This window comes from Siniperca chuatsi, linkage group LG10 (assembly GCF_020085105.1).
Source record: "Siniperca chuatsi isolate FFG_IHB_CAS linkage group LG10, ASM2008510v1, whole genome shotgun sequence".
In the NCBI taxonomy this organism is placed as follows: domain Eukaryota; kingdom Metazoa; phylum Chordata; class Actinopteri; order Centrarchiformes; family Sinipercidae; genus Siniperca; species Siniperca chuatsi.
Genome location: NC_058051.1, coordinates 14,893,091 through 14,920,307, shown reverse-complemented (window position 1 = coordinate 14,920,307; position 27,217 = coordinate 14,893,091). Strand labels below are relative to the sequence as shown.

Below are 27,217 nucleotides of genomic sequence, written 5' to 3'. Positions count from 1 at the left end.
CTCCTATTTCTAGAGTTGTAAAATAAAGCAGTCACTAGATGGCGCTGTACGCAAAGATACAACTCGTCACTGTCCTGACGTTGAATTTTAATTAATTGAGGTAATTAAGGTATTAATGGAGATAATTTGAAGTTATTACATGATGCTGAGATGCTCCAGTGTTTTGGGTTAATTAATGTTGAAAATGTTCAAAACTGACACCATATATGATGTTAGCCTGTCAGTCAGCTCAATGCAAATAACACACACACATACACCACCAGCATATGATGAAGCTAGTGATGCTCTGTATAGTAATTTACAACTTCATCAGATCTTAGTCTTTAGCCCATTTTAATGAAAAATGAGACTGCTGTTATAAAACAAATTCAAATTTCCAAGAGGCAACCACACACAGTGCACAGCTCTCTCCCGTGTGGCGTGTTTTATCCCAGACTGCATGCAGGGGGAATTGGCTGGGTCTGTGTGTAATCTTGGGGCCCACCCGTGTATGGCATCAGTTTGATGTGAGTGGCTGGTGAGATAGAGGAACATATGACGCTGTGGTTCTCTTCACTTCCTGTAAAGTTATGCTCAACAGAAGCAGCTACATGTGAAACACAGAGAAAAGCCCCGGACACAATTACAGAAGAGTGAGAAAATGGATGTGTTCTCAACCACCTCATGAAGACTTTTCCCCACTGAATGAGATGGCGTTGTAGGTAAGCTCTATCATGGTTTTCTGCTTATTAAGAAACATTTTGTCTTTGCATTGTCTTGTACATTTTTTCCCTCCACAGCCTCAATCAACACTTGCCAGGGCCTAGTCCGTCCTTGATAATAACTCAGTGTTCTTCTGACAAAATACATCAACAATGCAACCACTGCAACATCTACTATTATATTTACTATTATTGCTACTAAAAGTACTACTACACTTGTATTACTAGAGCTACTACTGCTGTTGCTGCTTCTACTACAACTGACACGCATGGTTCACAGAGAAAAGAAAATGCGTTTCTGTGCAACACAGAGCATCCTGAACGTAAAAGATACTGTTAAGGCTTTGCATTTTGATTTAATTCATTCATGCTCACTTACTTTTGGACAACCCCTAACTTTCTTTGTTTATTTTATATATCCATATATGTTAAAACTGTTATATATAGTTTATCATCAGATGTACCGTATGAGTCATCATATGGCACATGCGACAGCTAAAAATCATATTTTTCAGCTAGTTATAACATCAGTATGATTTCAACGCAATTGTTTACATGCTGTATATGTCGTCCTTATAAATAGTTCTAATTCATTTTCTGATACATTGTTGTTGTAGGCTTGGGGGACTGTAACAGCCAGAGGAGCTGCCATGGACACCCTGATTGTCAGTGGAATACAGCTCTCCCCAGTGAAGGGCTTTGACCAAATAGTGGAGATCAGAGCACAGAAACGTGAACACCTGCGAGGACGTAACAACGTGACTTCATGTCGCAGCCCTACGAGAGAGTTTGACACAAAACTGATAAAGAATGAACTGAAGGAAAAGAGGCATCTGGAATTTCTGAGGAGGAGATCAGTGAGCCCAGAGCCGTATGATTTGAAGTCCACAAACCATTCTTCAAAGAGAAACCCTTTACCGAAGACATTTTCAATACAACATCACAGTTCATTCAGCAAGTCAGAGACATTGCATACGAATATCCAAAACACTCCCACCACTAATGGACAGCCAATGATGATTTCAACACCAAACAGCAGCATAACTGATGGCCCAAGCACCAGCAAATGGGTAAATACTACCCTTTGACATTATTAGGAGTGTTATTTCACCAGATCCATGTTTCATTTTTCCACGTACACAGAGAATAATATCTGCATCCTCTTCTCTCTCATAATTCCTCAGGCTTCATTATGGTCAGAACAGGTAACACTGTTGAGGCAAGAGAAAGGTCATGCAAGGAAGCAAGCATATACCTCCACACCATCGATTAAGGAATCAAACCAGCACAGGACGAAAAGCGCAGATAAAAGAGAGAATAGTATTAATGGTAAAATTCTTGCCAGTCGCAGAACATTTTGACCAGGGACTGTCAAATTGTCTTTAATCGTTCATACTAATAATGCTGTTCTTTTACTTTCTCTCAAAGGTCAAAAGACGAGCATCAAAACATCTATTCAAACAGAAACAATTCACCAAAAATTTTCTGTGCAAACTGAAAATACTGTCAAAAAAAAGATACTGCGAGAGACCAGTGTGCAGACAGAGTGAGTTGAATTTTAATCTCCCTGAAACCTAACATTAAATCTCAAATTTGATATCAGAGGCAGCTGTGATCCATGTTTTATATTTCTACAGTGAGATATTTTCTTCTGTGCAGGTCTGGTCTTGTCACTGTCAAGGAGTCCGTAAGTTTCAAACTGTTGCTGTATTCACTGAGGTTGTGTGTTAAAAATAAGATTGACCAAATTAAACTGATTTTCTTGTCTCTCATCTCTCACATATTAGGATCTTCAGAGATTAACTAACTACTTGCAGGTAAATCAACAAATTCTTTTCCAAGTCCATCCTGTGCTGTTTTGTTTGTTCTGTGTCACTTTTGATAGATGAAATAGAACATTCTTCCTCTAATAAATGAAAAGTTAATTGCCTGCTTTTTAATGTTTGAGGCAAAAATAGACTGTTACTGTTTTTATTTACAGGGACAGGGACAATGCACATTGATCGACATCACTGTAAATGTGCCAGTGTTAGCCAAAAGGCACATTTTCATTGTTTTGTTTTCACCCAGTACATGAGATGATAACTGATGTAGTTTTTAAATATCAGGTTTAAACCTTAACAGAAGATGCTGACTGACTTTAGCTACACTTAGTATTTGCATGTTGTTGTAGCTATCTCTCATGTGCTCTCTGTCAGGAGGCCCTGTGGAGAGAGGAGGCAGTGAAGAAGAAGATGGCAGCCCTCCAGGAGAGCACGTCAAACCTCATGAACTCCTCGAACAAAATATGGACAGTAAGAATCTCCATCTGTATGCGCAGGCTATTTACTTAAATCAAACACACTCACAGTTACAGTTTCCAAATACCAAACACTTATTTTTTGTTTAATAAGGTCATGCTGTTGCTGTTCATTGTTCTTCGGTTCCCTGGTTGATATTACAGTGAAAATGTCTTTGTCACGGTCGTGTACACAGCAGTGTATGGCTGCTACCACCTCAGGAAGGCCTATGCAGTCTGTGGTTTGGAGCTTCCTGCTTCCGCTCTAGCCTATACTGCATAGGAGGAGTGCAAGCTGTCATTCTTATACAGGAAGGGCTTGGCAGTCAGTAGCTATTATAGGTGCTATGCATCTTCATTAGCTCTCTTTTGGCTACACTGCCTGTAATGAATGAAGGGGGAATATTGGTGTTTCCCTTTTTGTTTTATTGTTTTTTTAATGTGGGTTTGAACAGCTGAGGATCTAGAAGTTTATTTACTTTAAACAATGTATGCTTTTCATCTGTGAAAATTGTTTCTCACTCAGGTATGTGATCATTTGGCAACTTATATGTTAATAGTCTGGTGAAATAGCACATGCAGAAGACATTGTGATCTTGCTTGAGGCTCACTGATGCTGCACATTTCCTTTGTGCACCAGTGAGCACAGGCAGTGAAAGGACATGCTGTCACAGATTTTAGTACATGAAGCATTCATTTTCCATCTGCAGGTTACAGCGTGACATTCAGTCATTTCCTTTCTAACCCACACAGGCTCGCTGCAGTGAAGATCTACTGAGAAACAAGATCAAGGCTCTAGAGGCACAGCTGCAAGTCTGCCTGCAGGTAAGAACAGCAGCTGGTGGTAAAGAAGCAACCACTGAAAGTTTCTTAATCATGCAAATCATGCTTTTTATATTATTTCTTTGCAACAACCCAAATATTTTGTCCTTCCTAAAACAGCCAACCTGCTCTACACTTCCACTCTGTCCTGCAGTGATAGCGCAGAGTCTACTGAGCGTGCTCCTCCGTGCTTTTGGTTTGCATCTCACCCTGTAAGCATTTTTAGGTTTAACTCAGCCATATTTTGTCCTTATAGAAGTTTCCCAGGGATGGAGTGAAGAAATTGGTGCTACAGATGGAGAAGCAGAAACTGGTGTATGAGGAGAAGGCCCTCGTTGCCCTGCAGAAGGCCACACAGGACAAAACTGAGGCGCTCAGCAAGGCTGAGACACTGCAGGTCAAATGTCTAGCTTTTGACCCAAATAATAAACAACCACAATGTTTCTATTTGACTATGGAGAAAGACACGTCAGTGTCACTGACTCATTTGGGTTTTCTGGTGATAGATGTGTTCTTTTGACATATCACAAAGTCTGATTTAATACAGTGTCAGTATTGCAGCTGAATCTTGAACATAGTTTGTATTTTTGCCACCAGGAAGCGCTAATTACAGCCAAGGCAGAGGCACTGAGGTGGCAGAGCGTTTATGAGGAGCTGAAGCTGAGCTCTGGACAACTCAGGGAGAATCAACACCTCACTAATGAACAGCTGCAACAGCTGCACAGCCAAGTGGAGGTACGGTGTAGTCTGTAACCACACACAGGATGGTCAGAAGTTTCAATGTAAATGGTTGTGAAAAATATATGTGTCGCGTGCAGCTGTCCAGAGCCAGAGAGGCCGAGCTGAGGGAGGAGGTGGTGTCATTAAGACAAGAGAAGAAGGAACTACAGTACAACATTTGCCTGCTGGAAGAGGACAACCAGATGTTAAGAGAGGAAATCCAGAACCTAAGAGGCAAGACGCTTAGAGTCATGTTTTTTTTTCCCTGAATCTGCAAAAGGTCAAAGTTTTAAAGTCGGCTTCATCTGGCAGTAACTCTGGAACTTAAAGCTGAGTACTCTTTGTAGCATTTAAAATACCGGAGAAGCAACATGGTTCATTTATTTAAAGTGCTTCCTATTTCCTAGATGTCAGCAATGAGAGCCAGGACTTCATGATGCAGGGGTGTCTCACGTCAGAGGAGGCAGAGCCACGACTGACGTTGAGGAGAGACTCTCAGGTGGAGGAGCAGCTCCGTCACACTCAGGAGAAACTCCAACTCAAAGAGAGAGAGGTAAAGTGGAGATATCACAGTACACTGCAGCACATTCACAAGCTTCATGTTTTGTTTGTTTTGAAGTGTTTCACAAAATAACATATTCATGAATCTACACTAGATAATATCCCCCTCATTTACAATTTTTCCAAGTGTAAAGTGCAGAGACTGATGCATACTGAGAATTTATATTTTAAAATGGTTAAAGATGTATTCGAAATATGTTTTTAAAAAAAGAAAGAAAAAAGGTCATAATACATTTTTGTAAAAAATTTAGATTTCAGACATATTTAAGAAAAATCTAATTCTCAATGTTTTGACCAAAAAGATCTTGAATTAACTCAACTTCCACTTACTAGCTTTGCCAATGTCTCAAATGAGTATCAAATCTATTTTTAAATTAAATATCAAAATGCATTTTATAATAGCCTACTTGCCATCATTTCTGGAAAGCATTTTAGAGATAAATGTACATTTTGCCATCTCTGGCTTTACACACATCTTGAAAAATTTATTTCTGAAGATCACCTGCATTGTAAATGTATTTTGAATGGGTTGCGGCCAAATATGACCTACATATGTGTCCCTTCCATATGGTGTGTGTGTGTGTGTGTGTGTGTGTGTGTGTGTGTGTGTGTGTGTGTGTACGTGCACAGTGCGAGGAGCTGCAGACAGAGCTGCATGCCGTGGAGCAGGAGTGTCAGTCCAGCCAGGCCCGGCTGTCGCAGTGCAGGGACGAGCTCCGGCAACTCAGCCACCGCGGCAGGAGACCGGTGAGCAGTGTGTGTGCGTGTGTGTGCGTGTGTCTATATATATAGGCTATGTGTGTGTCCATATGGGAATTTGAAACTAAATGTCCTTGCTGTACTCAAATGCTCTCATTTGCCCTTGCATTGTCAGCCAGCAATTATGAATTGTTTTACACTTTCAGCACCAATATGCCTTTTACACTTTGTGACATTTTGCTTCATATTTGCTGCAATGACAACCATTCAGCTACAACATCAGCAAAAAGGACTATGAATCAATGCTCATATGTACATTACTATTTATATATAATTAATATATTACTATATATAACTTAGACATTTCTTCCCTCTTTGTTTAGATGCTGTGTGGCTCCTGGTGGAAGGTGTGTGTGTTCTTCCTTCTACTCCTCGCTGTGGCAGGGGTTGCCATGTTGTGGCTGTGGCATCCTCCTTTCCGGGAGCAAGTTGAAGACCTGTACTCAGACATGGAGACACGTATAGAAGAGTATCTCATGGAAATGGCCTCTCCTCAACACTCAGGCTGTTTTAGACCAATATGATAATGCTACTGCTCAAGAATATTATATTTGTTGCTTTTGTTTTAAAATGAGATTTTTCTTTTAGGATGTAGTTTGTTGACATTTTTTTATTTCCTGTAATTTTAGACTTGGTACTCAGAGTGTGTGCGATGTGAGATAATGTTGTGTTGACATGTGTAGGATGTTTGCAGAAAGTTAATACAAGTGAACACTTCAAGTGTGGAAAATGCAACAATGTTTGTTTGTAATGTTTGCAACAATGAAAACTTGTTAAAAGCACTGTCAGCTCAAACGTTGGCTGACGTTAATGACAATTTAAAAAACTGTGACTCCATAATATCAACAAAATAGTTAGGAGAAGAAAAATTGGAAGTATCCTTTGGACTGTAAACAGCTTATTTAGTCAAAAGTACCACACTGAATTATTAAAAAGCCATGTAAAAAACAAAGACAAAATATCACCGTAATTCTTTCAGCTGTTGTGTTAGAATTAGCATCAGTGCTATGAGGTATCGGGGAGTTGTTTTAGATTCACTCTTACTCACAATAAAAGAAAGAAGGGAGAGTAAGCACTCAATAAAAGAGCCAATGGGGTTTTATATTATAAGAAATAAAGAAATATTTTTACTTTAACAAATGTTACTGTTTGTCAAGTGTTCTTAAAAAACATTTTTAATCTTGGTGAAACAGAGTTGAATAAAGTGTTACTGGTTAGAGTCTCGAGTTCATGGTGCTTTGGATAAAGCTTAACGCAAGATACCTGAGATCTCCATAGTGAAGACATTAAGAAGGACCACACTTAAGTTGGTCAGCGAGACAGTTTCTTTGATGTACTGTATCTATTGCAGCTTAAACAAGGAAACACAAAATGGGACTCCACAGATGTCATTTGGCCTCTTTACCTTTACAATGGGATCACTGATTAGTGAGGAGCTATCTTCATCATCCACTGACCAACATTTATTCCACTTTGGGTAAGATCTCATACTACTCAGTGACTAAACATTCCTGTGCACCACTGGACTCATCCGTACTCACCCTCTAAAAGACTCCTAATAAAAGTGAAATGTGTTCAAGAAACACAGAACGTTATTTCTAGGAGACCTGCTTCAACTACTTTATATAAGCAAACAAGCAATAATTAACATTTATATAGTCACAAGTGTTGGAAAACACATTCAGATCCTTAACTTAAGTAAAAGTAGCAAATCTACACTGTGAAAATACTCAATTACAAGTAAAAGTTCTGAATTTAAAATGTTACTTACAAGTATTATCAGCAAAATGTACTTAAAGTAACAAAAGTAAAAGTACGCATTATGCAGCAAACCCCTGTCAGAGTACAGTTTATAAACAGTTTAGTATATATATATATATATATATATATATATATATATATATATATATATATATATATATATATATATATATATATATATATATATAATATATATATCATTACTGATGGATAAATGTACATATAAGCAGCATTTTAATATTGTATCTGGTTGAGCTGGAACAAATTTTAACTACAATATACACTATACTGTTGAATAGTTTAATCTATAACAATGCAACATATTTTGAGAATTCATCATATGTTTTATATGTAAAATCTTAACTTGCAAAGTAATTATAGCTAACCATCCCCATCACAGTTAAGACCACCAGTGTTCAGCATGTGATGGCACTGTGTGGTAACTACTAGCTGCTCGTGTCTATGCTAAAATGACAGAATGATATGTTGTACACAAATGTTCATGAAACAAACAGACATGACACATGGCACTGTCTATTGTCTGATTACACTCAAACTTAGAGACAAAACACACTCAACGCTGAACTCTCTGAGTGGGATGGAGCTGTTGTTCATTGTATTCAGTGGTTTTAACTGTTCCAGATAAAGCTCCATTCTCAACAGGCACTGACACAGCACATCCACCACACCTGTCTTTCACCCACGTTTACCTGCATGTTCCCCAAAATACACCACAGGTCACTGAAGAGATGACTCTTTGCTGGACTGAGGTCAGTCTACTGGTGAAACTGGCACTGAAGGTAAGAGGCTGCAAAGTAGGCGCTCTGGGTGCAGATGGGCAAAGAGGTTTTTGTAACATATTTCACAATATGACAAAAAGGATCTTGCCAAACTCTCTTTTACTTACAGAGTGATAACCCTCTGCAAGATGAGGAATGCAGTTCTGCTGTTTGTCGTGGGGTTGTGTGTGTTGAACATCACATCTTCCCTGAAAATCTGCGCATTCAATGTTCAGAGCTTTGGTGAATCAAAGTCAAACAACAAGAAGGTTATGGGGATTCTACTAAAGGTACTCTACTGGATGTGTACAACAACTAGAGCAACATCCACACAAAACTAGAAAACTGAAAGATTTTTTTTCTTTTGCTCCCAAGATTCTTTCTCGGTGTGACTTGTGTCTTATTCAGGAGGTCCGTGACTCTAAAGGAGAAGCAATACAAGCTTTGGTTAAGAATCTTAACAGGTAGAAGCTTTCGTGGGTTCAAAAACTGCACATTTTAAGGATTTAGTTGAATCCTTTGTCACTTAAAACAACAACTAATCAACACCTTCAGCTTTAAATTTACCTAATTTTTGTTGTTAGCAGATTTGACAAATCCAACTCATACTCCTATGTGGAAAGTGAAAGGCTGGGGAGGAAGACCTACAAGGAGCAGTACGTCTACATATACAGGTAACCCGTGTCAAACAGGACACGCTGCTGTTAATGGTCAGTTAAACGTGACATCCTTAATGTCGTCTTTTTCCTCTCTCATCTTCTCCAGGAACACTGTGCTGCAGGTCAAAGAGCATTATCAGTATCCTAAACTAGAAGGAGAAGGGACCAATGTAACTGATGTTTTCTCCAGACAGCCTTTCATCGTTCGTTTTTACTCCCCTACTACATGTAAGATGAAACAAAAGGCATCTTTGGAATTATACAGGAAAAGAAATAGCACATTAGTACACATTAGTATCCCACTTATGATCTGGGGCCAGTTTCACAAAGATAGACTTTGACTATGGCTTAAATCAAACTAATAGTAAGACTTCAGACGTTTAAATTCATCCATTGCACAAAGCTGCATAGTTCTTGACTAATTTGCCATGACTTTTGGGTAAATTGAGACTTTCTTCAAACTAAAAAAAACATGGCTGACTGAGTAACCACATCAAACCACTCAGCTCCCTTCACTCCAGCAGAAACCGTTAGCCTTCTGGAAGAATTCAACAGTTACAGGGACATTTTACTGGTAAAATTTACTGAAGAGTGTAACAATACAAAAAGCTTCCAGTAGCATAAAATCTCTCAATTTGTTAGTTTGTTAGTTCAGAGTTAGCCTTGTGGTAGGGTGGCTAACTTTTTGGCTTAAAATAAGTCAGAAACTGCCTAACTAGCATTAGACTAATCTAAGGACAAAATTAAGAGTGGCCTAACACTACAGACCAGCCTAAAATGTCTTTGTGAAACCTGCCCCTGGTTTTTGGAGTATCCGTGATGTGTTGCACAAGTAAACATAACAACCTTGTTTCATAAACCTGGTTAAGATGGATTACAACACTTTATCCAGGTTTATAATCAGTCCTGTATTGGTTAGTCAGTAAAACAAGAAATATGATGATATACAACGTAATAAAAATTAAAGTCTTATAGTGTTTACAGGATATATTTAATTTGTCGCTCTCATCCTTCACAACCGATGAGCAGATGAAAAAGCTAAATCAAGCAGAATGGTGAATGCAGCAGACTTCAGGCAGCCAGAAACCAAGCTCATCAAAGATTGGGACACTAGTCTGCATGTAAACACATTAATTGAAGATGGGTCATAAATGTCTTGATACTGTTGTTTCTTTGCAGTGGTGAAGGATTTTGTCCTGATTGGGCAGCACACCTGTCCCAAAAATGCCATGAAAGAGATTGACGAACTGTATACTGTCTTCAAAAGAATTTACAAGAAGTGGAAGACTGATGTAGGTTAAACCACATCATTATCATCATCATATAATGTTTGGAGGTTTTTTGTAGTTGCTTTTGAACTTATTTTGGACATTTTTTAAATCTATATCTTGATCAGAGTTCCTCAGCTGAGCCTCATGTTCATTTCTCTCTTCCATATATGATGACATTACTGAGTAATTTTGATTTGTTGAACTTCCCTTTTTGCTTCCTTTCATTCACCCAGAATGTGATGATTTTAGGGGACCTCAACGCCGGCTGCAGCTATGTCACCATCAAGGGCTGGAGAGCTGTGCGCTTGAGGAGTGACCCCAAGTTTCGCTGGCTAATTGGAGATGAGCAAGACACTACAGTCCGTGAAAAGACACACTGTGCCTATGACAGGTCAGTGACTGCTGAAAACAGTTTTACATAAGGTCTATAATAGCACTCTATAATGAGGACACATTTTTTTTACATGATATTATGATTATTATAAGGGCTTTCTGCTGCAGACACCCATCATGTCAGACAGGGTTATGCCTTACAATATGTTTTTTACATTTTCAAACAGGATCATTGTCCATGGACGTGAGATTATTTCCTGTGTAGTACCAGGTTCAGCTCAACCGTTTGACTTTAAAAAGAATTTCCGTCTCACCGAGGAGGAGGTAAACATATCAAAAATATACCTTCATTAGTTCAGTTATATACTTAAATTGAACATTAATCCTGTTCTTTTGATGGCACTTTAGGCTCTTGAGGTGAGTGATCACTTTCCTGTTGAAGTTGACCTGAAGCCCAACCACCGCTACCTCCTTCGCAATGAGCTGTAGACCATTTAGGACAACCATCAACAAACCAGGATGTCTTGATTTTAATTGTAGTTTTACTTGATTTTAGCTGTTAAAATAAATTAGTACCAAACAGAATATCCATTGATAACAACTGTTTTTTTATAATGACTCTAACTAAACTCTAAATCAACGTGGCACTGCACTCATCTCAGTTATATAAGACCACAATGAACATGAGTTGTTACAGCATAAAGGAAGCGCGTGTTTGACTGCTGGTGTTTATATTGCGCATCTGAAACCAAAACCACATCAAAGCTGACATCATTTCATGAGCTCATGAAGGTATGTTCCTGCAGCAACAGAAAACACAAATTTCACTTTTTAGAGAGACTTTCCGTACACCTTTTGATTATCTTCAGTTTTACGGTAGGCTTACATAATGTAGACATTTGTAGTCATATATTTAACCAAATATATTAGTTTTAATGTGTAATTTATGTACCGTCTGTTTGGCAGGAAGCCACTTGCAGTAACAACAGAGAATTACCTCGCGCTCTCTTCCTTTCTGAAAGAAGAGATCATCTGTGGAAAAAGCGTTACTGTTTGTCTTGATATGACTCCTGCTATATGAACTATTGTTTTTGCGATTTGCAAAGATGGAACAGAGTTTTGCTGATCTACTTAGTGATGCATTTTCAGGTAAGAAATATATCTTGGCACTGTGGTATTTATTACTATTTTAAAACTATTTACATTAACTATTTACAGTAATTAATTTTCAAATGATGATGTTGTTATAGAAACATCTGTTCCTTTATTCCCTGATGGAGATTTGGACTTTGAGAATTTAAATTTTGATGAAAAATTTGAAGAGGACAAAACAGACATCTCTCAACAAAACTTACCAACAAAGGAAGACGTTGCTCTGCACCAGGAAGCAACTGGTCAGACGGCAGTTTTGTCTAGCGTGGAAACTAAAGATATATACATGGCTGAAAATGTTGAAAAAGAGCGGTCTGATGATAAAAGCAATGAGGAGGATTTTCAAAGTGTAGGGGTCATGAGCACGGACAAAACAGCAGGGGAGGATTACACAAGCTCAGATGGAGATTCTGAACAGGAAGGTTCTGTCTCTGGAGAAGATGAAGAGGATGAGGAAGAGGATATGGGAACAGGAGAGAAACCAGGGGATTTGTTGATGACGGTTCACGCATTTTGCGATGGTAATAAAGAGGACAGGATCTTTGCTGAGGGACAACCCCTGGCCCCAGAGGGTGCTGAAAACCCTCAGGTTAGAAACGAGGAGCAAGGGGAGAGTGAGGGTGATGAGGAGGTGTGCTATTTTGAGAGAGTCCCTGAACGTGGCAGTGAGATGATGATAAAAGGTGACGGGATTGAAGAGGATGAGCAAGAAAGGGAAGAAGAAAAGCAAGAGGACTCGTCTGATTCTGAGTGTGAGGGCATGAAAGTCGAACACAAAGTAAATGTTCTGGCTCGGTGCTTTGAGCAGGAGGTTGGAAATCCTTGCAGAGATGGCCCAGCGAAAGCCAGTTTGGAGTTTCCAGAAATATCAAAGCAAAATCTGCAGGATCTTATTGCTGAAGTTGATAGTGAGGAGTATGAAGAGAAAATGAAGGATTTCTCAGGTGAGGAGCACCAAGAGGCCGGTGAGAGCTTTGCAGATTATCCCTCAGACTTTTCCTCATGTGAATATGCAGAAGATGGAGGAAAAAATCAAGAAAGCAAACACCAGCCAAATGCCTTGGCTTGTACATCTGACAGCGGTTCAGTTGCAAAGCAGAACACCTGCCTGGAGAGACCTTTGACAGATATAACATGGACGGGAAGAGCTGAGGACACTGATGAGGAGGGAGACGAGTATCTGTACAGCAGAGATTTAGAGGTGGATGCTGATAAGTTCAGGAGCCTGGATGTGGCAGCTGGAGAAACAGAGATTGTCGAGCATGTGTTGGGCGATGCAGCTGTGACAGGGAGTGATGATGGAGGTGAAACAGGTGAGAGTGATTCCTACAGCTCCAGTGACGATGAGGTCCAAGTAAAGAGGAGTGATGAGGAACTCCTACATCATTTGTTTTTACGAGATTCTGAGACTCACCTTCACGGTGGGAGCAGTGCAGCGTTTGACAGTCGTATATCTGACGACTACAGCAGAGCAGATCCAGCGGATTTCAACATAAATTGGAATCTAGATGTGGTAACAACTGATACCCTTCTGTCTGAAGACCTGTTAACCACAGAGGACACAGACAAAGCAGAAACACTGCTTTCATGTGTGACTCAGCGTCCTGCAGAAGACGTCAACAGCTACTCAGTGGTACAGAGAGGGGACGCAAAAACCACAAGTCCCTCTAACCAGGGGTCCCTGGATGATAGCTTCTTCTTCAACACTGAACTTGAAACCTCTGGGAACACTGAGCTGGGGCAGTTGGGAGACGACGAGTACGAAGACGATAGGAACTGGGAACAAGAGGAGAGAATCAAGGCTTTCCACGAGTTTTATGATGACAGCGACAAAGAGAATGAAAGAGAAGGTGAGTGAAGATGAGAAGGGTATAATCTTTATATGGAATAACATTGACGATTTTAAAATGTTGTACACATTCCACAGTTCATCCGTTTCCATTTGTGCATTTTTATAGGGAGGCAGATAAAAGTTAAGTTTTGTACAGATCCATTGTCTCAAGTCATTCACTATGAAACTGACAGGTAAGCAGAATTCCAAGTATGTATTAAACTTGAACAATAATTACAACTTGAGCTGTGACAGATCCAAACGGAAAAAAAACTGTGTCTGCTTCCTCCTTTCTCAGCAGTGACAGAGATTCACTCAGCAGCTCCACAGACGGGGAGAAGGACCTGAGCTCTGCAGAAACATCTGAGGTTTGCATGTGGACACATAATGGAGCACACATGGAAACACACACACACACACACACACACACACACACACTAGATTTTTTTTAACTGCTTTGCCTTTGCCCAGGAATTAAGGGAGCCTGATGACACCATGCAAATAAAACCTGCTTGTGATCCCCCGAACACTCAGCAACCAGAGAATGTGCCAGACGTCAGCAATACTCAAATTTGTACCAGGAAACACAAAGTGTGTACTCACTGTCCTTATCTAAGCATTCACTTTGTTCATTTGTTCCATAATTGTTTGGTTACTTTTACCTCTCTGTCCTGTCCTTTGTTCCTGCAGTGTCTCAACATGCTAAAGCTGATACTGAAGATGGGTGTGGTGATTTCACTGGGACTGCTGATGTTCTGGTTGGCCACAGACCAAGTAGGCTGGTTTGGCCAAGCGTCGTTCTTTTAGGGCAAAACGCAATGTTTGGTCCTTAAAACGTGTTCACATGCCTACAGATGATGAAAGAAAAATCCGAAATGACAATGCGACGTAATGTGCTACACATTACGAACTTGTGTTCTGTTTTCTGTAATATGCAATTTTGTGCTTAATAAAGATCTCTCTTTGTTTACAATGGTGCTGACGTATTTGTATGAACTGTAGATAAGTCATGTTCCCACTTTTTTTGTAAGTAATGTAGATTAAATCAGGGATAAATAGGCCTGAATCTAAGGCATCAAATCGTAATGTGGTGGACAGTAACTAAAGTACTTTACTTAAATACAATTTTGAGTAGTCTTTTTAGTATTGGATAGTTATAGTTGCTAGTCACTTTGCAGATAAAAGTTTTTACATAAAAATGTTTACTTAAAAGACACAACACATTGTTACAGATTAAACAACGCAACAGTATGTAAAGTGGATAAAATTAGTTGTACTTTAACCAGGTACATTAAATGCTACTATATGTTAATGCATCATAAATAATAATCTAAAACAGAATGACACTCTGAAGTGTCAGAGTGTTATGATTTCAAGACCTTTGTCCCGCCCTCCACATTTTTTTTTCTCTCTTTGTTGGCTCAAGGCAACGTTATGTAATTAGGCTACTTTTCAGAGTAGTACTGTGCTCAATGAAGGACGTGTGTAAAATGAAGGTCTTGGTCAATGTTTAATATGAACACATCCACTGAAATTCACAGGCAATGGACTGAACTCCTTCATGTGCTAAATTTAGAAGATAAGAGAAAGAGAAAGAGTTTTTTGTTATTTTATTATGGGCCAAAGTGCAGATGGGTTTTCATATGTACAGTCTCTGCTGTCCTGATGTCGATGGGGTGCTCGTTCCACGATTGTGGAGCCAGGACAGCACACAGTGGTGATTTTGTTGAGCGGTAGCTGGGCCCCCCTCGTAGTGAGGGAGTCGTAAGCAAGCCGGCAGTCTCCGTATCCGGACGTATCCTCCTGATGTTGTGGAGAATGAATCTGCAGGAGCCAGGAGCGGGTTGTTGCAGCGATGTTGGCAGCAAAGGACAGTTTACAGTCCCAGACGCGGACACCACAGAGTGCTCAATGGTAATGGAGAGCTTTACTATTTGCTATTAGCTTTACTATTAACATTAGAATTAGTATTAGTCATTATTAATATCATTATCCTGGTGGTGGCGCTGCTTCATTTCCAGAAAGAAACCATAAAAAGAAGAATTTGTCAAACGGAAACGGAAATGATGTACCATTTGACTGAAGGTGCGAATGTTTTCTACACTAGATCAAACAAACGAGGGCGGGGTTAAGTCCCCTTGCTTCTCAGCAAGCTGTCGTTCGACTCCACAGAGGGTCGTCCAAGACAACACGCGCAAGAAAACGAGCTCCCGGTCATTATCGGTGGGAGGAGTTATGGTTGTTGTCTCTTTTTGGCAACAGAAACTAGCTTAACCGAAACAAGAACACACAAACATAACACAACACAGAAAGCTGAACGAGGCAAAACAATGTCTTCGCTAAGCAGTAAATCCGAGCAGGAAATTAGCGACCTGCTCGATGATTACGGGATAAAGCACGGGCCTGTGGTCGGTGAGTGGCACAGATTGAACGTTTACTTTGCGCCCGTTTTTGAATCAACGTCCACGCCAGCTAACTTCACAGGCCTCCCCCTGTCTATGTGAAGTTACCAACTACTCCCGTAGTAATGGTTGAATTTGTATTGTTTTCTGTGTACACGTGTCCATTATATCTCAAATATACGTTGTGTGTGTGTGACTGTTTTGTACTCAGTCTCCACCAGAAGTCTCTATGAGAAGAAGCTGAAAGAGGCCATGGCCAAAAACAAAAGAGCGAAACCATCGCTTGACAAAACCTGCTACAGAGAAGAGGGTAACTTTCGTTTGTACTTTCCTTTAATCCGCATTCTGAAAACAGTATTGAATACTAAAGCTTTACTTACTCTACTAAATACATGTGCAGTGCATACGCAGATACGTATTCAAAAGGTTGAAAGAAACCCACAAGTGTTTCAGAACTCTAATTATATATCATTTAACATTCCTCAGAGTTTACAGGTACAAGTGGTTTTGTCCCAGTTTGAAGAATGGCCTACATTGAAGCAGCATAGGCCAAGATATTCGGACATTTAGTCCCTTCTAACCTCAGTGGGACCTACCTGGTTTAAAAAAAAAGGTTAAATAAAAAATAAAAACATTGGATACTACACTTCCCATAATGCAGCTACCACAGGCTCCGTTAGAAAATTTGAAGTCTCAGCCAAAAACGTAATTTTCTCAGACTTTAGAGAGCTCCCTCCAGAGCCACAGAAGACATTATACAGCTGTTTTCACAGGCTGAGTAATCCTCCTCGTGACGAGGAAATGGATCCTCATGTGTAAAATCTGTTCAGTGTCCCTTTAAAGACAGGAAAAATGTGGGAAGTCTTTTTAAAGCTACATTTACAACTCTAATATTTAGCCAAAAAACAAATTTGAAAGTTTTATCCATTATATAATAACATAAGATACATAAAGCAAAACAACTGGAAACATCTGTGCTGCTATTCTGTTTATCAAGAGAGAATATTGATCAGGTGATTCTCCGCCAGCTGGATGCAACTGTATTAATGAACCTCTGCAAAATATACTTGGGCAGCAATTACTGTACTTGTGTGGGCCACTTAAGTCTTGTAAATAGTGTAATGGAAATGTACACTTGCCTTGACATTTAGCCTTATGTTTGTGTTTTGATTTCAGAGGACGAAGTCACCTATGTTTACAGGACACCTGTAAGTATCTCTGTCCACACAGTCTTTTTTGTGTGTGTGTGTGTGTGTGTGTGTGTGTGTTTTGTTTTGTTGTTTTTTGCAATACTGGCCTCTTGATTCTGAGTGTGACCGGAGGGGAAAGAGGCATCCAAAGAAAACCTAACCCCAACAAGTTAGCCTCCTGCTTGACTATACAGTGTATAGCAGATACATAAAAAAATCAGACACTCAAAAGATTGATTTCATCGCTTAGGGATGCACAATATATCGGTGGCCCATGTACTCTTATCTTTGGGTGCTAGGGTAATAAATGCTATGGGCACCTAACCTTGCAGGGTGAGTGGCCACTTCCTGAGAGATTTTGTTGCCTGATTTTAACAAAATAATCAAGTCAGTTATATTTATATAGAACAAAATCACATATTTGTCTTAACTGTTTGCAGATCAGGAGTGACGGTTCGGGAGACAGGTCAGTTCTCTTACAAATCCTCTATTATTAGCTCCAAACATTCATTTCCTTTCTTCTGTTTCCAGCCTTCATCCATTTCATTATATCAAATTAGCAAATACAAATCAGTCTAATTAGGGGCTAGGCAGCCGGACCCTCTTGGAATTGCTATTATTATTATTATTATTATTCCTAGGAAATCTGCCTTTCCATGCTTGAAAATAAACAAAATTTTGCACATAGGTCCAGCCCTATGCCAAACGTCCTCAACAGGAATTGTGGGCCAATAGTCCTGATGGTGGCGCCACAGCAACCGTCAAAAGTTGAAAACATATGTGCTACCACTTTGCAACTCTGACCAAAATGTAGGCCCAATTGAGCAGAATGGTTCACATGCTTCAAGCTGGCAGGAATTATAAAGTCCATCACTCTCAAAAACTGTAAAACTAATTAAACCTATCTCCTCCCATTTGTTACACGATGGACACCAAACTTTCCACACTGCATCTTCAGACTGTCCTCCACAAACAAGCCAGCCAGATTTTTGAAATATCAAAAATTGAGCCCACAGTGCATCAAAATGTTTTACTGTAAACGGTAAACAGCTACTGCAAATTCTCGATAAAATAAATCTCCGATGTTTATGAAAAAAATATCAAATAATAATAAACACTTTGTGGTTATGGTAAATTTCAGAATTGTATCTCAAAAACAGAATTTTTGACAGTATTTTGAATTCTATCCTCATGTAAACCATTGCAGTCAGTGGAAATAGAGCATCTTTAAACATCAGTCATTTATGGAGCAATCAATCTTTGTAAAAACAAATTACAGACGTTATTTAGACGAAGTCGACAAATTCTCAGAATTTTGTCTTGATAACTGAATTTTTTACACTAGTTTGAAATCTGCCTTTAAGCCGTTTTCACAACCCTGCTGCTGGAGAGCTGCTGCCATGCATGTTTTAGGTATCTCCACACCTGAGTCTAATTATTAACTCATTATCCAGCCCTTGACAAGCTTCAGCTCACATGTTTTGACACCAAACTAACAAATGGTTTCTCGCTTGGCAGCTTGTGATTTGCACTTGGTCTAAGGTTGTGAGTTTGAGTCCTTGGTGATGCAGAGGAAACATGCTAACGTCTACTCAGCCACTGTGCTGTGTGGATTAGAGAAGCGTGACTTTAAGGTTTAATAACTTTGGTCCGGGATGTTCTGCTGATGGGCTGCATTTGTCTTCTTTTTTTCATCTTCCTCCTCCTCAAAATGCCCGGCCCCGACTCACAGCTGCACAGCAGCTATAATTTAGTAATTACTTTTTTCTTGTCTATCTAGTGGGTCGTACATGAGGTCAAGAGCAGAGTGGACTGAGAGGGAATTTGATAATGAGTAAGTTGTAATTATATACATTATTGCAGTAGATGCTGTCTGTTAGTGAGTAGTATACAAAACCATCACATATGTACTGTTTTATGTCACTCTCTACAGGACATCCTACTCACGCTACTCAAGTTCAAGGCCTGAATACAAAGGAAGGAATTTTGTTGATGAGTAAGTGTATTTATACATATTTATTTAGGTTCAATTTTGCTAAATAGTTTGTGTCACCTGTTTGATTCCTACAGATGTGCTATGGTGCAAATTTTTTGTATTAAGAATCTATTATTGCATATTCAAGAAGACCACCATATGTAAATATAATATAAAACCAGGTCACATTTAGTTACTGCTAGTTTGTGATGGAGAATTTTAAGTATGTACTGTAGCATAATTCTTCTAATTCCTTTTCAGGCCCCACATGTACGACACGCCGTCCACTTACAGAAGCTCTTATTTGAAATCGACACCCATGAAATCTGGTCAAGACGCTCCGAAGGCACCAAAGTCGTCTCGCCTCATCCCACTCTGGGTTCAGTTTGTGTTCTTCCTGGCTGTGGCCGTGTTCCTCTACATAGTTTTTATCAACATGGAGCCAAATGAATCCCTCAAAGGAATAGAATGATCTTTCTTTTATTCATGCTCATTTTATAGAGCTGTTATACTTTATTATGCATTTTAATTTGAGGAATGTATTTTGGTTAATGCCTTTATTTTAGACATTGCTGAAATTGTGGTTTATGCAATATTTGTGTGGGTTATAATTGCAGTTTATTTGTTTGCTTATGCTTAAAAGTAAAATATAATTGTACAACAATACAGAATCCTTCAAGAGCTGGCTATCTATTCAGATGGTTTCAGTGTGATCTGTGATGATGGAGGCCATCATCCACAGCTCCTCCCAGCACAGTGGTGTTTGGCTTGCATATTATGCCACAGTTGCACATTAAATATCCACAGACCCTGATGTCAGCCATTTAAGGACAGTAGATTATCACAATAAGCTGTTTTATATTTAGAAAGACATGATGTTGAGTACGTTTTTGTGTAGCGCATTGAGCATCACAAACTGCAAACCAAATGCCAGTCAACTCCATTGCATTATGGTGAGCTGCAGCCAATCATATCTACTGTACTGTTAGACTTAATAGACCATTGTTTAAATTTGAGATGCCATCAAGAGAATTTGTCATTTCACCAGATTTTAAGCACTTTTAGTGATTTTTCTTACCACTAAAAAGACACTGAACAGGATTTGTCCATATCTCAAAAACAGCGTGTGTATTAAACAATCTGCAGTTCAATATCATAAGTATAGCAACAGATCTATTTAGCATCTTAAAGTAGTTTTTTTCAGCATTCTAGTACTTGGTAATAAGGGTGTCTAACAGTCTATGATTCTGTGTATATTGTTAATATGAAGGTTCAGCAAATCCTTGTAGTTTATATAATCTTGGGGTACAACAATGCTTCCTTTTGTCAATTATCAGAAATAATTATATTAAAGTACAGTTGGGACGGTTTTTAGACCAGCTGTAATGCAAGTGCCTCAGTGGTTTTGTGGGAATAATTGGGATATAATTGTTCATGGGGGTTTTTTCAGTGTTTAATAAGTAGGGAAGTTTTATCTTGCATAATGTAATGCCATGTTTATGCTCTGTTTCAGTGGACACATATAGAGATCTCACACTTTTGTACTACATAATCCATCCTTTACATCCTGTAGAGTTTGATGTTGTGATTTGTTTTGTATTGCTGTTTCATAAGTCAAACTATAAAAGAGCTTGTATATCTAAACATTTGAATCTTCAAGTAATTTATTCAGGAGCAAAGATACATTTTAAATGGGAATAACTGAGTGTATAAAAATGAATGAACCATATTATGCATTATGTTAAAAGCTTTTTCCCCTTATGTAGTTTGGTCTGATGCTCTGATGTCTGATAAATCAACCTACAGTACATGCAGTAATATTTGTAGCTTGTCAAACAAAAGTGATTGAACCCAGAAACTCCAACAACAGCAGCATTTTAATCAACTACAGCTTATATTTACAAACGTTAAATGCAGTAATGAACATGTTGTAAATGATGTAAGATGCATAGTAGGGTTAGACTTAAAATACAAAAACATCTTCTAATCCTTTAAGGATCATTGATCTGTAGAAGCGAGTACATAATAAGCTAGTGGAGCCTGTCAGTGTCACCTGGTAATAAATACAAAATAATGCTTTTAAACTGCATATACACAGAGACCTGAGGAGCCCATGTCACAGTTTCCCCAGTTTAGCTTTTAGTAGCGGTCTTCCACTCCATACATCTCAGGTCATGGCAGTAGCCAAATCTGAGTAAATTTGTCCAGCTTGACCCAATACTGACTTTGAACTAGAATAGTTCTTACTGTCTGTCAGTCTTCTGTGGCCATTAGCTTACCATAATACAAGGCTTAAAAGCCTATCACGTCCACTGATTCCACTACTTCCACACTAGCCTGAATTTTGATATGAAAGAATACTGTAGTGCAGTCTTAGATAGGTCTATGTTAGAGTCCGGCAAAAACTGTCTTATTCAAATTGTACTGAACTGGGTCCAGGTGGTGCCTTTTCCATAGGTGTGATGGATGACCGACCAAGCTGTTTGGTTTTGTTTTACATCCCCTGCTGACTGAATCCTCAATGGACACAGTGTGAGTCTTCTGGCCGTCTGTTTCTTGAAAGAAGAAACACAAAATGCTTCACTTTAATTCACTAGTGTTACACAATTAAGAATATGGACACAGACAACAAAAAATTTAATATTACAGTGCCTTTAAAAAGTATTCACCCCTCCTTGGAAGTTAACATGTTTTATTCATTCACAACATTGAATCAAAGTAGATTTTATGTGGGGGGTTTTACGCTGATTTACAAAAAATTAACCTTTAATGTCAAATGAAAACATGCATTTTATTTTGGTAAAATAATAAAAATAGAGTATCGTGGCAAAACTTAAAGACAGAATGAGAAGGATTTTCCTAAAAAACTACAAACTGTATAGACTCATACAAAAATAATCCTTCATCATTACTTATGACCCATTAGAAGTGTGTGGCGGTGTCTGTATCCGCAGAGACCCTACCCTCCTGCCTGTATTTTTTTATTTTGCTGTGTCTAGGCCGTTTCTGGGTGTCAGCCTTTGGGCAGTGGGTGTGTAGCCCCCAGCCAATGGGTGTGTAGCCCCCAGCCAATAACTGCACACAGGCTGTGCAGAAGCTGCGAAAATGACGGACACAGCGCCTAAAAAATGCAAATATAGCACCAAGCGGACAAAGCTCTGAGTGAATCTGAGGTTGGCTTTCACCCGTTGGCGAGCACTGAAGGAGAGGATGGGGGTGAAGAGTGATGGGGAGTGGGGCCTGCTTTCTGTTGGACAGGTATGTGCCAGCAGTTAGCTTAGTTAGCTTGCTAAAGTATCAGCTTTTCCTTTACAACAAGTGTAACGTTCCAAAAATAGTAGCTAGCAATGTACATACACACTAAGTCCTACTATCAGCCAGTGCAAATAACTTTACGTTTTGAGAAAATAACCCTTGAAGTCTAGTGCTGAGTTTGAGCTTAGAATCATTTTCTGTCTAACACACAAGCCACGCTGGTTACCACAGCAGTCCCAAACCAACGCAGTAAGTTGATAGTCATTGACTCAGTGCTAGTGTCTGTAAAGAGCTGGTATATAGCTGACGATAGCTAACATTACTGTTGGCAGCGTATTTTTTTCGTGTTTACAAACCGCAACCGACAAATCCTACTCATCCTCTGCCTTTAAACAATGACGAGAAAACAACACTCCAAGGAACTCCACGAAAAGGTGATTGAAAAGCACAAGTCAATGGATCGATACAAGAAAATATTAAGTCCCCTTTGATTTACTGTTGTAAAACAATAAAACGTGAAAACTTCCAAGCGGGGTAAATACTATTTTATCGGCTCTGTATGTACAAGAATCAATACCTTTAGTTATCGGTTGCCTGCATATCCCATCATAGCTTGTTAATTGATAAGGCAACATAAGTGTTGTCCACACCTGTAGACAGAAGCACATCTGTTACTCTGGGTACACATACAGGATGTTTTCTAAAAATCACATCTCTGTCTAAAGCCTAAAGGCTTCTGAAGGAAAAAGGAACTTACAGGTTCTGGTCTCTCGCTCCAGTTCAGAGGGCTTCTTCTCCTTGTTACACAGTACCTTGGCCACGATGATTATAACGATGACAGCTACAACAAATGTCAGGCCAGACACCAGCCAGCTGATCACCATTGGGCTCAGTACTGGATCTGGATCTGAGGGTGAGAGGAGCTGTCTGTAAGTTATATACAGGATGCTTACCAAGGTGCAGCTTTTCATGGATGGAATTTCATCTACTGCGACTAACTGATATGCAATATTTGCAGCTTAAGTACAGCTGCAAACAAGAGAAACACAAAAGCTGTACATGAACTGCCAGGAATATCTACATAGAATCTAATTGGTGTAAAAAACAAACAATCATTGCAATATAAAAATGTACATCAATATTTTGGTATTCTGTTTTTTTAGACACTCTTCTAACCCACACATACGTATGCTATTTGTTAACCTATGTTATCTATGGTCTGTCTCTATAATATTATCAGTTTCACCTCTGATGGCTATAGGCAGGGGCTGGCTTTCTCTGGAGACAAAAGTGCGTCCACCCAACTGGACCCGATAGAGGCAGTAGTAGTAGCCCTCGTTGGAGCTCTGGGCACTGGGAAAGGTGAAAGTGACAGACGGGGTGAGGGCAGGCAGGGACTGGCGCACTGTGCCGTTGGAGCGGATCAGACGCAGCTGGAAGGAACCTCCAGGGTACTGCTGCAGGGTGGAGCAGGTGATGTTAAAACTGTGGCCTTTAATGACGGAACCAGCCGGGGCCTCAGTGGACGTGTTGTACCAGTGGTGAGGAGTCAGGAGTTCCACTGTGATCAGTCAAAAAGGAATTAAATAGGTTATTCAGGGTAATACAGAGTTTCAATCAAATAATCAATTAAAAAAAAGTTGATAATTAATAACTGGTGAGAGTCATGTATTAACAACAAACTAGAAAAATCAGAACCTCAGATGAAAATATTCCATTACATGCTAAATGTACTTGCCAATACCAATTATCAATATGGAAAACTGAAACAAATAAGTCACAATGAATGACAAGTGTATGCAACACAGCTACGATGAAACAAAGAATGATGATATATTCTGTAAGACAAGATTTAATATTTTCTTCTGCTTTACGAGCATAACAGTGATTGTGTGCCAAAATGCGGGTGACCTACACCCAATACTGTGCCTGAAGGCATTGTGTGTAGACACAGGAGAACTGAAGCTGCTGCTGCTGCTGCTGCTGTGCACACTACGCCTCCTGTGTAGACATGGTGTAAGGTGACTTTCTTTGACCAAAGACCGTGAGATGCAGTTGAAAGCTCAGAAAAGCTAGTAAATGGACTTTTGTGCTTAGATTATTTTGTTACACATACTATTCCCTAAGGTCAACAATGAACGTCCATGCTAAATACCAAGATGTTTGATGTGCTGTAAGTTAGGACTAAAGACATTTAATAAAATTAAATCAAACCTGATTCAAGGTAAAGAACCTTCTAATCAAAACTGGCAAAAACCCATTAGGGTGAGTCGTGCAGAGACTTAAACGTTGTGCAATATAGACTGCACCACAAAATGTGCTATGGGAAAGGGCATTGGTGCAACAGAGTTAATATGGATTAAACAATGCAGTTATAACTCACCCACAGTGATGTTGATGGAGTTGCTGGGTGGAGAACTGAGCAGCTGAGAAGGGAAGCCGCCCTTGATCCTGTACCCACAACTGTAGCTGCCCTGGTGGAAAGTCTCTACGTCGGACAGCGTCAGCTCCACTCTGGTCTGGGTCTGGTCTGCCCTCTGTGTAACCAGCGGCGTGGACACTCCATGCTTGTACAGGTGGAAGTCACTGAGGTGGTGACCCAGAAGAACACTGCAGCCGAAGCGAACGGCTTCCCCGGGAGAGAACACAGTGTGAGGTGACAGCAGGGTGAGGGTGGGCATTAAAAGGGTACCTATGAGTAAAGACAGGTTAATCACAAAATGTGAATGATATCATGAAATCATGAAATGTGAACGATCCGATGACATGCAGCTTGTGTCCCAGTTGCCAAAATGAACTCATCGTACCACACGTACCCGTGTTCTTTAAAAAAAAAAAAAGAATTTCTTTAAGGCTTCTGGTAAACTGAATGGATCAGTGGTCAAATTAGACCCATAACACTTTGACCTGGACATGAGAAATTGCAGGATAACAAATATACCTCCGTGTCCCAGATAATGTCTGTCTATTCCTGGTATTCTAGATTAGATCGTATTTGGGATATGCAATATCCAGGTTATTCTCCACAGGATATAGTGTTTACATGTACCAACTCAAAGATTAAATACTCAATACTTCAAGTATCCTGAAAATTGTATGCAGTGAGTATTTGCATTTGTATGCATATATGTCTAACTGGTCAATAACCAGAATAGCCTCTATGAATCAACCCAGCAGAATTCACTCAGTTAACCATCTGACACTGCACCTTGGTATGGATGAAATGCCTCACAGAGTTGAGTCTCACCTGAGCATTTCACCCCTGCATCATTCTCATGGGTGCAGTAGGAGTTACTGTGGAGGACAACAGCACAGCGTGTCAAACTGGACTCATGTCCAGAGCACTGGACATGCCGCAGCCAGATCTCTCCACTGCCTGCACCAAATTCTGCACCATGAAGGGCAGATTCAGCTAAGCCGCAGCCCAGCTCCAGGCACACCACATCAGCCTCCCGGAGGTCCCAGCCATTGTCGCAAACAGTCCCCCACTGGTCATGGCGGAGCACCTCAACTCTGCCAGAACACTTGTTCTCCCCATCTACTAGTCTGACCCCACCTGTGTACCAGAGAGAGATTACTTAGAGACAGAAAGTGTGGGAAAGGCTGTGGATGCAGCAGGTTTATATCAATCCCAGGCTTACCAAAAGCAGCAACTCCATCCCACAGAACACCTAACAGGCCTGTGAGGGAATTACAAACATGTAATTATTATCAAGTGAATACAGATTCAAATCCATTCAAAGTATTAGAATCATCTCTCAGTATAACACAATACAATTCAACAGCACTACAAACTGCAGCCTCCAAAATACCATATATTTGAATCAACGCCTCTCTAAAACAAACACTTAACATTATAATCTACATTCGATTTATTACAGGGCTGTTGTATTAGACTGCTTTAAGTTAATTTGAGCTAGATGGACCGAATAAACTGGCAACTGAGAGAATATTACAACGGTAATATCTACAGGTAACCAACAGGTCCATTATTAACGGGTTTCGTTAACGTTAATTAACTTGACGTTATTAGACTATTCAGTTTTTCAGAGTTACAAGATGCTAAGTTATAATTACAAGATAACGACGGAAGTCACAAATACGAGAAAACAACCTGTTTCTTTGGTGAATACAATGCACAACTGATACAATAGTGCTAACTAAAGCTCAAATAATTGCTGGTTAAATTATCCCGTTGCATAATCACATGAACCATTTAAGCTACCTAGCTTATCCTGCTTCAGAGCTAGCTGGCAAACAAGCTCAGCTAACCATTATTAGCTGCCTTGGCTTACCTGTTAAAAGGATATGGAGGAATCTCAGCATCGTTCCCTTCACCCTTCCATTAGACGGCCGGTGTTGGGAAGGATGCCCGTTGTCGTGGTGATGATGCTGACAGCGGTTGAAAGCGAACGTTAGTGCTCGCACAAGACATTAGCTAGCTTGTGTGCTTGAAGGCTTGGATTGGCTAACCAAACTAAGAGCTAGCGGCTAAGCAACTTTGACCAACTGACACCCACGGGTGTACGTAAAGACATTATCGAGAACGAAGAAATCAGTGCTAATGCATTGACAAACAATTAATTCTTGTCTCGAGATAAAGCGAAGCTGTTGATGAGTCCGCGCGCCTGTCACAATAACGGATATCCATGACACTGTCAGGATAACGTCAGGAAAACTACATGCCGTCAGGCCGCCATACTCACGTCAACAGTCAGGGAGGAGTTAAGCCCGGTACTGGGCCGTTCTCCCTGCGGCAGACAGAGGT

General features: G+C 39.8%; 5 protein-coding genes across 8 annotated transcripts; 4 read left to right on the top strand and 1 right to left on the bottom strand.

Annotated features, from left to right (window-relative positions):
• Window positions 1-544: 544 nt before the first annotated feature.
• On the top strand, window positions 545-6,977 carry LOC122883760 (TRAF3-interacting JNK-activating modulator). Its single transcript, XM_044212893.1, has 14 exons — window positions 545-701; window positions 1,319-1,771; window positions 1,886-2,030; window positions 2,130-2,247; window positions 2,361-2,388; window positions 2,489-2,518; window positions 2,900-2,995; window positions 3,733-3,804; window positions 4,058-4,198; window positions 4,399-4,536; window positions 4,620-4,755; window positions 4,929-5,074; window positions 5,713-5,829; window positions 6,165-6,977. The coding sequence occupies exons 2-14, from the start codon at window positions 1,352-1,354 to the stop codon at window positions 6,363-6,365; spliced, it is 1,788 nt and encodes a 595-aa protein (XP_044068828.1). The 5' UTR covers window positions 545-701; window positions 1,319-1,351; the 3' UTR covers window positions 6,366-6,977.
• Window positions 6,978-7,838: 861 nt separating this feature from the next.
• dnase1l1l (deoxyribonuclease I-like 1-like) lies at window positions 7,839-11,229 on the top strand. Its single transcript, XM_044212896.1, has 9 exons — window positions 7,839-8,402; window positions 8,512-8,671; window positions 8,757-8,845; window positions 8,969-9,055; window positions 9,147-9,268; window positions 10,220-10,332; window positions 10,545-10,702; window positions 10,872-10,968; window positions 11,053-11,229. The coding sequence occupies exons 2-9, from the start codon at window positions 8,531-8,533 to the stop codon at window positions 11,131-11,133; spliced, it is 888 nt and encodes a 295-aa protein (XP_044068831.1). The 5' UTR covers window positions 7,839-8,402; window positions 8,512-8,530; the 3' UTR covers window positions 11,134-11,229.
• Window positions 11,230-11,311: 82 nt separating this feature from the next.
• si:dkey-183p4.10 (uncharacterized protein DDB_G0283697) lies at window positions 11,312-14,600 on the top strand. Of its 4 annotated transcripts, none has more exons than XM_044212889.1 (7): window positions 11,312-11,436; window positions 11,611-11,793; window positions 11,895-13,646; window positions 13,755-13,821; window positions 13,926-13,995; window positions 14,099-14,218; window positions 14,318-14,600. In XM_044212889.1, exons 2-7 carry the CDS (start codon window positions 11,751-11,753, stop codon window positions 14,432-14,434), a joined length of 2,169 nt encoding a protein of 722 aa, XP_044068824.1. In that variant the 5' UTR covers window positions 11,312-11,436; window positions 11,611-11,750; the 3' UTR covers window positions 14,435-14,600. The 4 variants fall into 4 exon arrangements, with proteins under 4 accessions (XP_044068824.1, XP_044068823.1, XP_044068825.1 ...); XM_044212888.1 differs by having other exon boundaries at window positions 11,382-11,520; XM_044212890.1 differs by having other exon boundaries at window positions 11,382-11,793; window positions 11,925-13,646.
• Window positions 14,601-15,838: 1,238 nt separating this feature from the next.
• On the top strand, window positions 15,839-20,838 carry LOC122882873 (emerin-like). Its single transcript, XM_044210770.1, has 7 exons — window positions 15,839-16,039; window positions 16,241-16,339; window positions 17,206-17,237; window positions 17,660-17,685; window positions 19,000-19,053; window positions 19,153-19,215; window positions 19,456-20,838. Exons 1-7 carry the CDS (start codon window positions 15,958-15,960, stop codon window positions 19,664-19,666), a joined length of 567 nt encoding a protein of 188 aa, XP_044066705.1. The 5' UTR covers window positions 15,839-15,957; the 3' UTR covers window positions 19,667-20,838.
• Window positions 20,839-21,053: 215 nt separating this feature from the next.
• si:ch211-150o23.3 (deleted in malignant brain tumors 1 protein) lies at window positions 21,054-27,217 on the bottom strand. Its single transcript, XM_044210767.1, has 8 exons — window positions 26,745-27,217; window positions 26,091-26,129; window positions 25,697-26,005; window positions 24,833-25,141; window positions 23,696-24,010; window positions 23,207-23,356; window positions 23,027-23,099; window positions 21,054-21,749 (listed from the first exon to the last, which is right to left on the bottom strand). Exons 1-7 carry the CDS (start codon window positions 26,773-26,775, stop codon window positions 23,056-23,058), a joined length of 1,197 nt encoding a protein of 398 aa, XP_044066702.1. The 5' UTR covers window positions 26,776-27,217; the 3' UTR covers window positions 21,054-21,749; window positions 23,027-23,055.

Coding starts and splice junctions, on each gene's coding strand:
- dnase1l1l (XM_044212896.1), top strand. CDS start 8,531: ATGAGGAATGCAGTTCTGCTGTTTGTCGTGGGGTTGTGTGTGTTGAAC. Junction 10,703..10,871: donor ACACACTGTGCCTATGACAG/GTCAGTGACTGC, acceptor ATTTTCAAACAG/GATCATTGTCCATGGACGTG. Junction 10,969..11,052: donor TCCGTCTCACCGAGGAGGAG/GTAAACATATCA, acceptor ATGGCACTTTAG/GCTCTTGAGGTGAGTGATCA.
- si:dkey-183p4.10 (XM_044212889.1), top strand. CDS start 11,751: ATGGAACAGAGTTTTGCTGATCTACTTAGTGATGCATTTTCAG. Junction 11,794..11,894: donor ACTTAGTGATGCATTTTCAG/GTAAGAAATATA, acceptor ATGTTGTTATAG/AAACATCTGTTCCTTTATTC. Junction 13,822..13,925: donor ATTCACTATGAAACTGACAG/GTAAGCAGAATT, acceptor CTCCTTTCTCAG/CAGTGACAGAGATTCACTCA.
- LOC122882873 (XM_044210770.1), top strand. CDS start 15,958: ATGTCTTCGCTAAGCAGTAAATCCGAGCAGGAAATTAGCGACCTGCTC. Junction 19,054..19,152: donor GAGAGGGAATTTGATAATGA/GTAAGTTGTAAT, acceptor CACTCTCTACAG/GACATCCTACTCACGCTACT. Junction 19,216..19,455: donor GGAAGGAATTTTGTTGATGA/GTAAGTGTATTT, acceptor ATTCCTTTTCAG/GCCCCACATGTACGACACGC.
- LOC122883760 (XM_044212893.1), top strand. CDS start 1,352: ATGGACACCCTGATTGTCAGTGGAATACAGCTCTCCCCAGTGAAGGGC. Junction 2,031..2,129: donor AAGAGAGAATAGTATTAATG/GTAAAATTCTTG, acceptor TTTCTCTCAAAG/GTCAAAAGACGAGCATCAAA. Junction 4,199..4,398: donor GCAAGGCTGAGACACTGCAG/GTCAAATGTCTA, acceptor TTTTGCCACCAG/GAAGCGCTAATTACAGCCAA.
- si:ch211-150o23.3 (XM_044210767.1), bottom strand. CDS start 26,775: ATGCTGAGATTCCTCCATATCCTTTTAACAG. Junction 26,006..26,090: donor GGATGGAGTTGCTGCTTTTG/GTAAGCCTGGGA, acceptor TCTGGTACACAG/GTGGGGTCAGACTAGTAGAT. Junction 25,142..25,696: donor TGCAGGGGTGAAATGCTCAG/GTGAGACTCAAC, acceptor CTTTACTCATAG/GTACCCTTTTAATGCCCACC.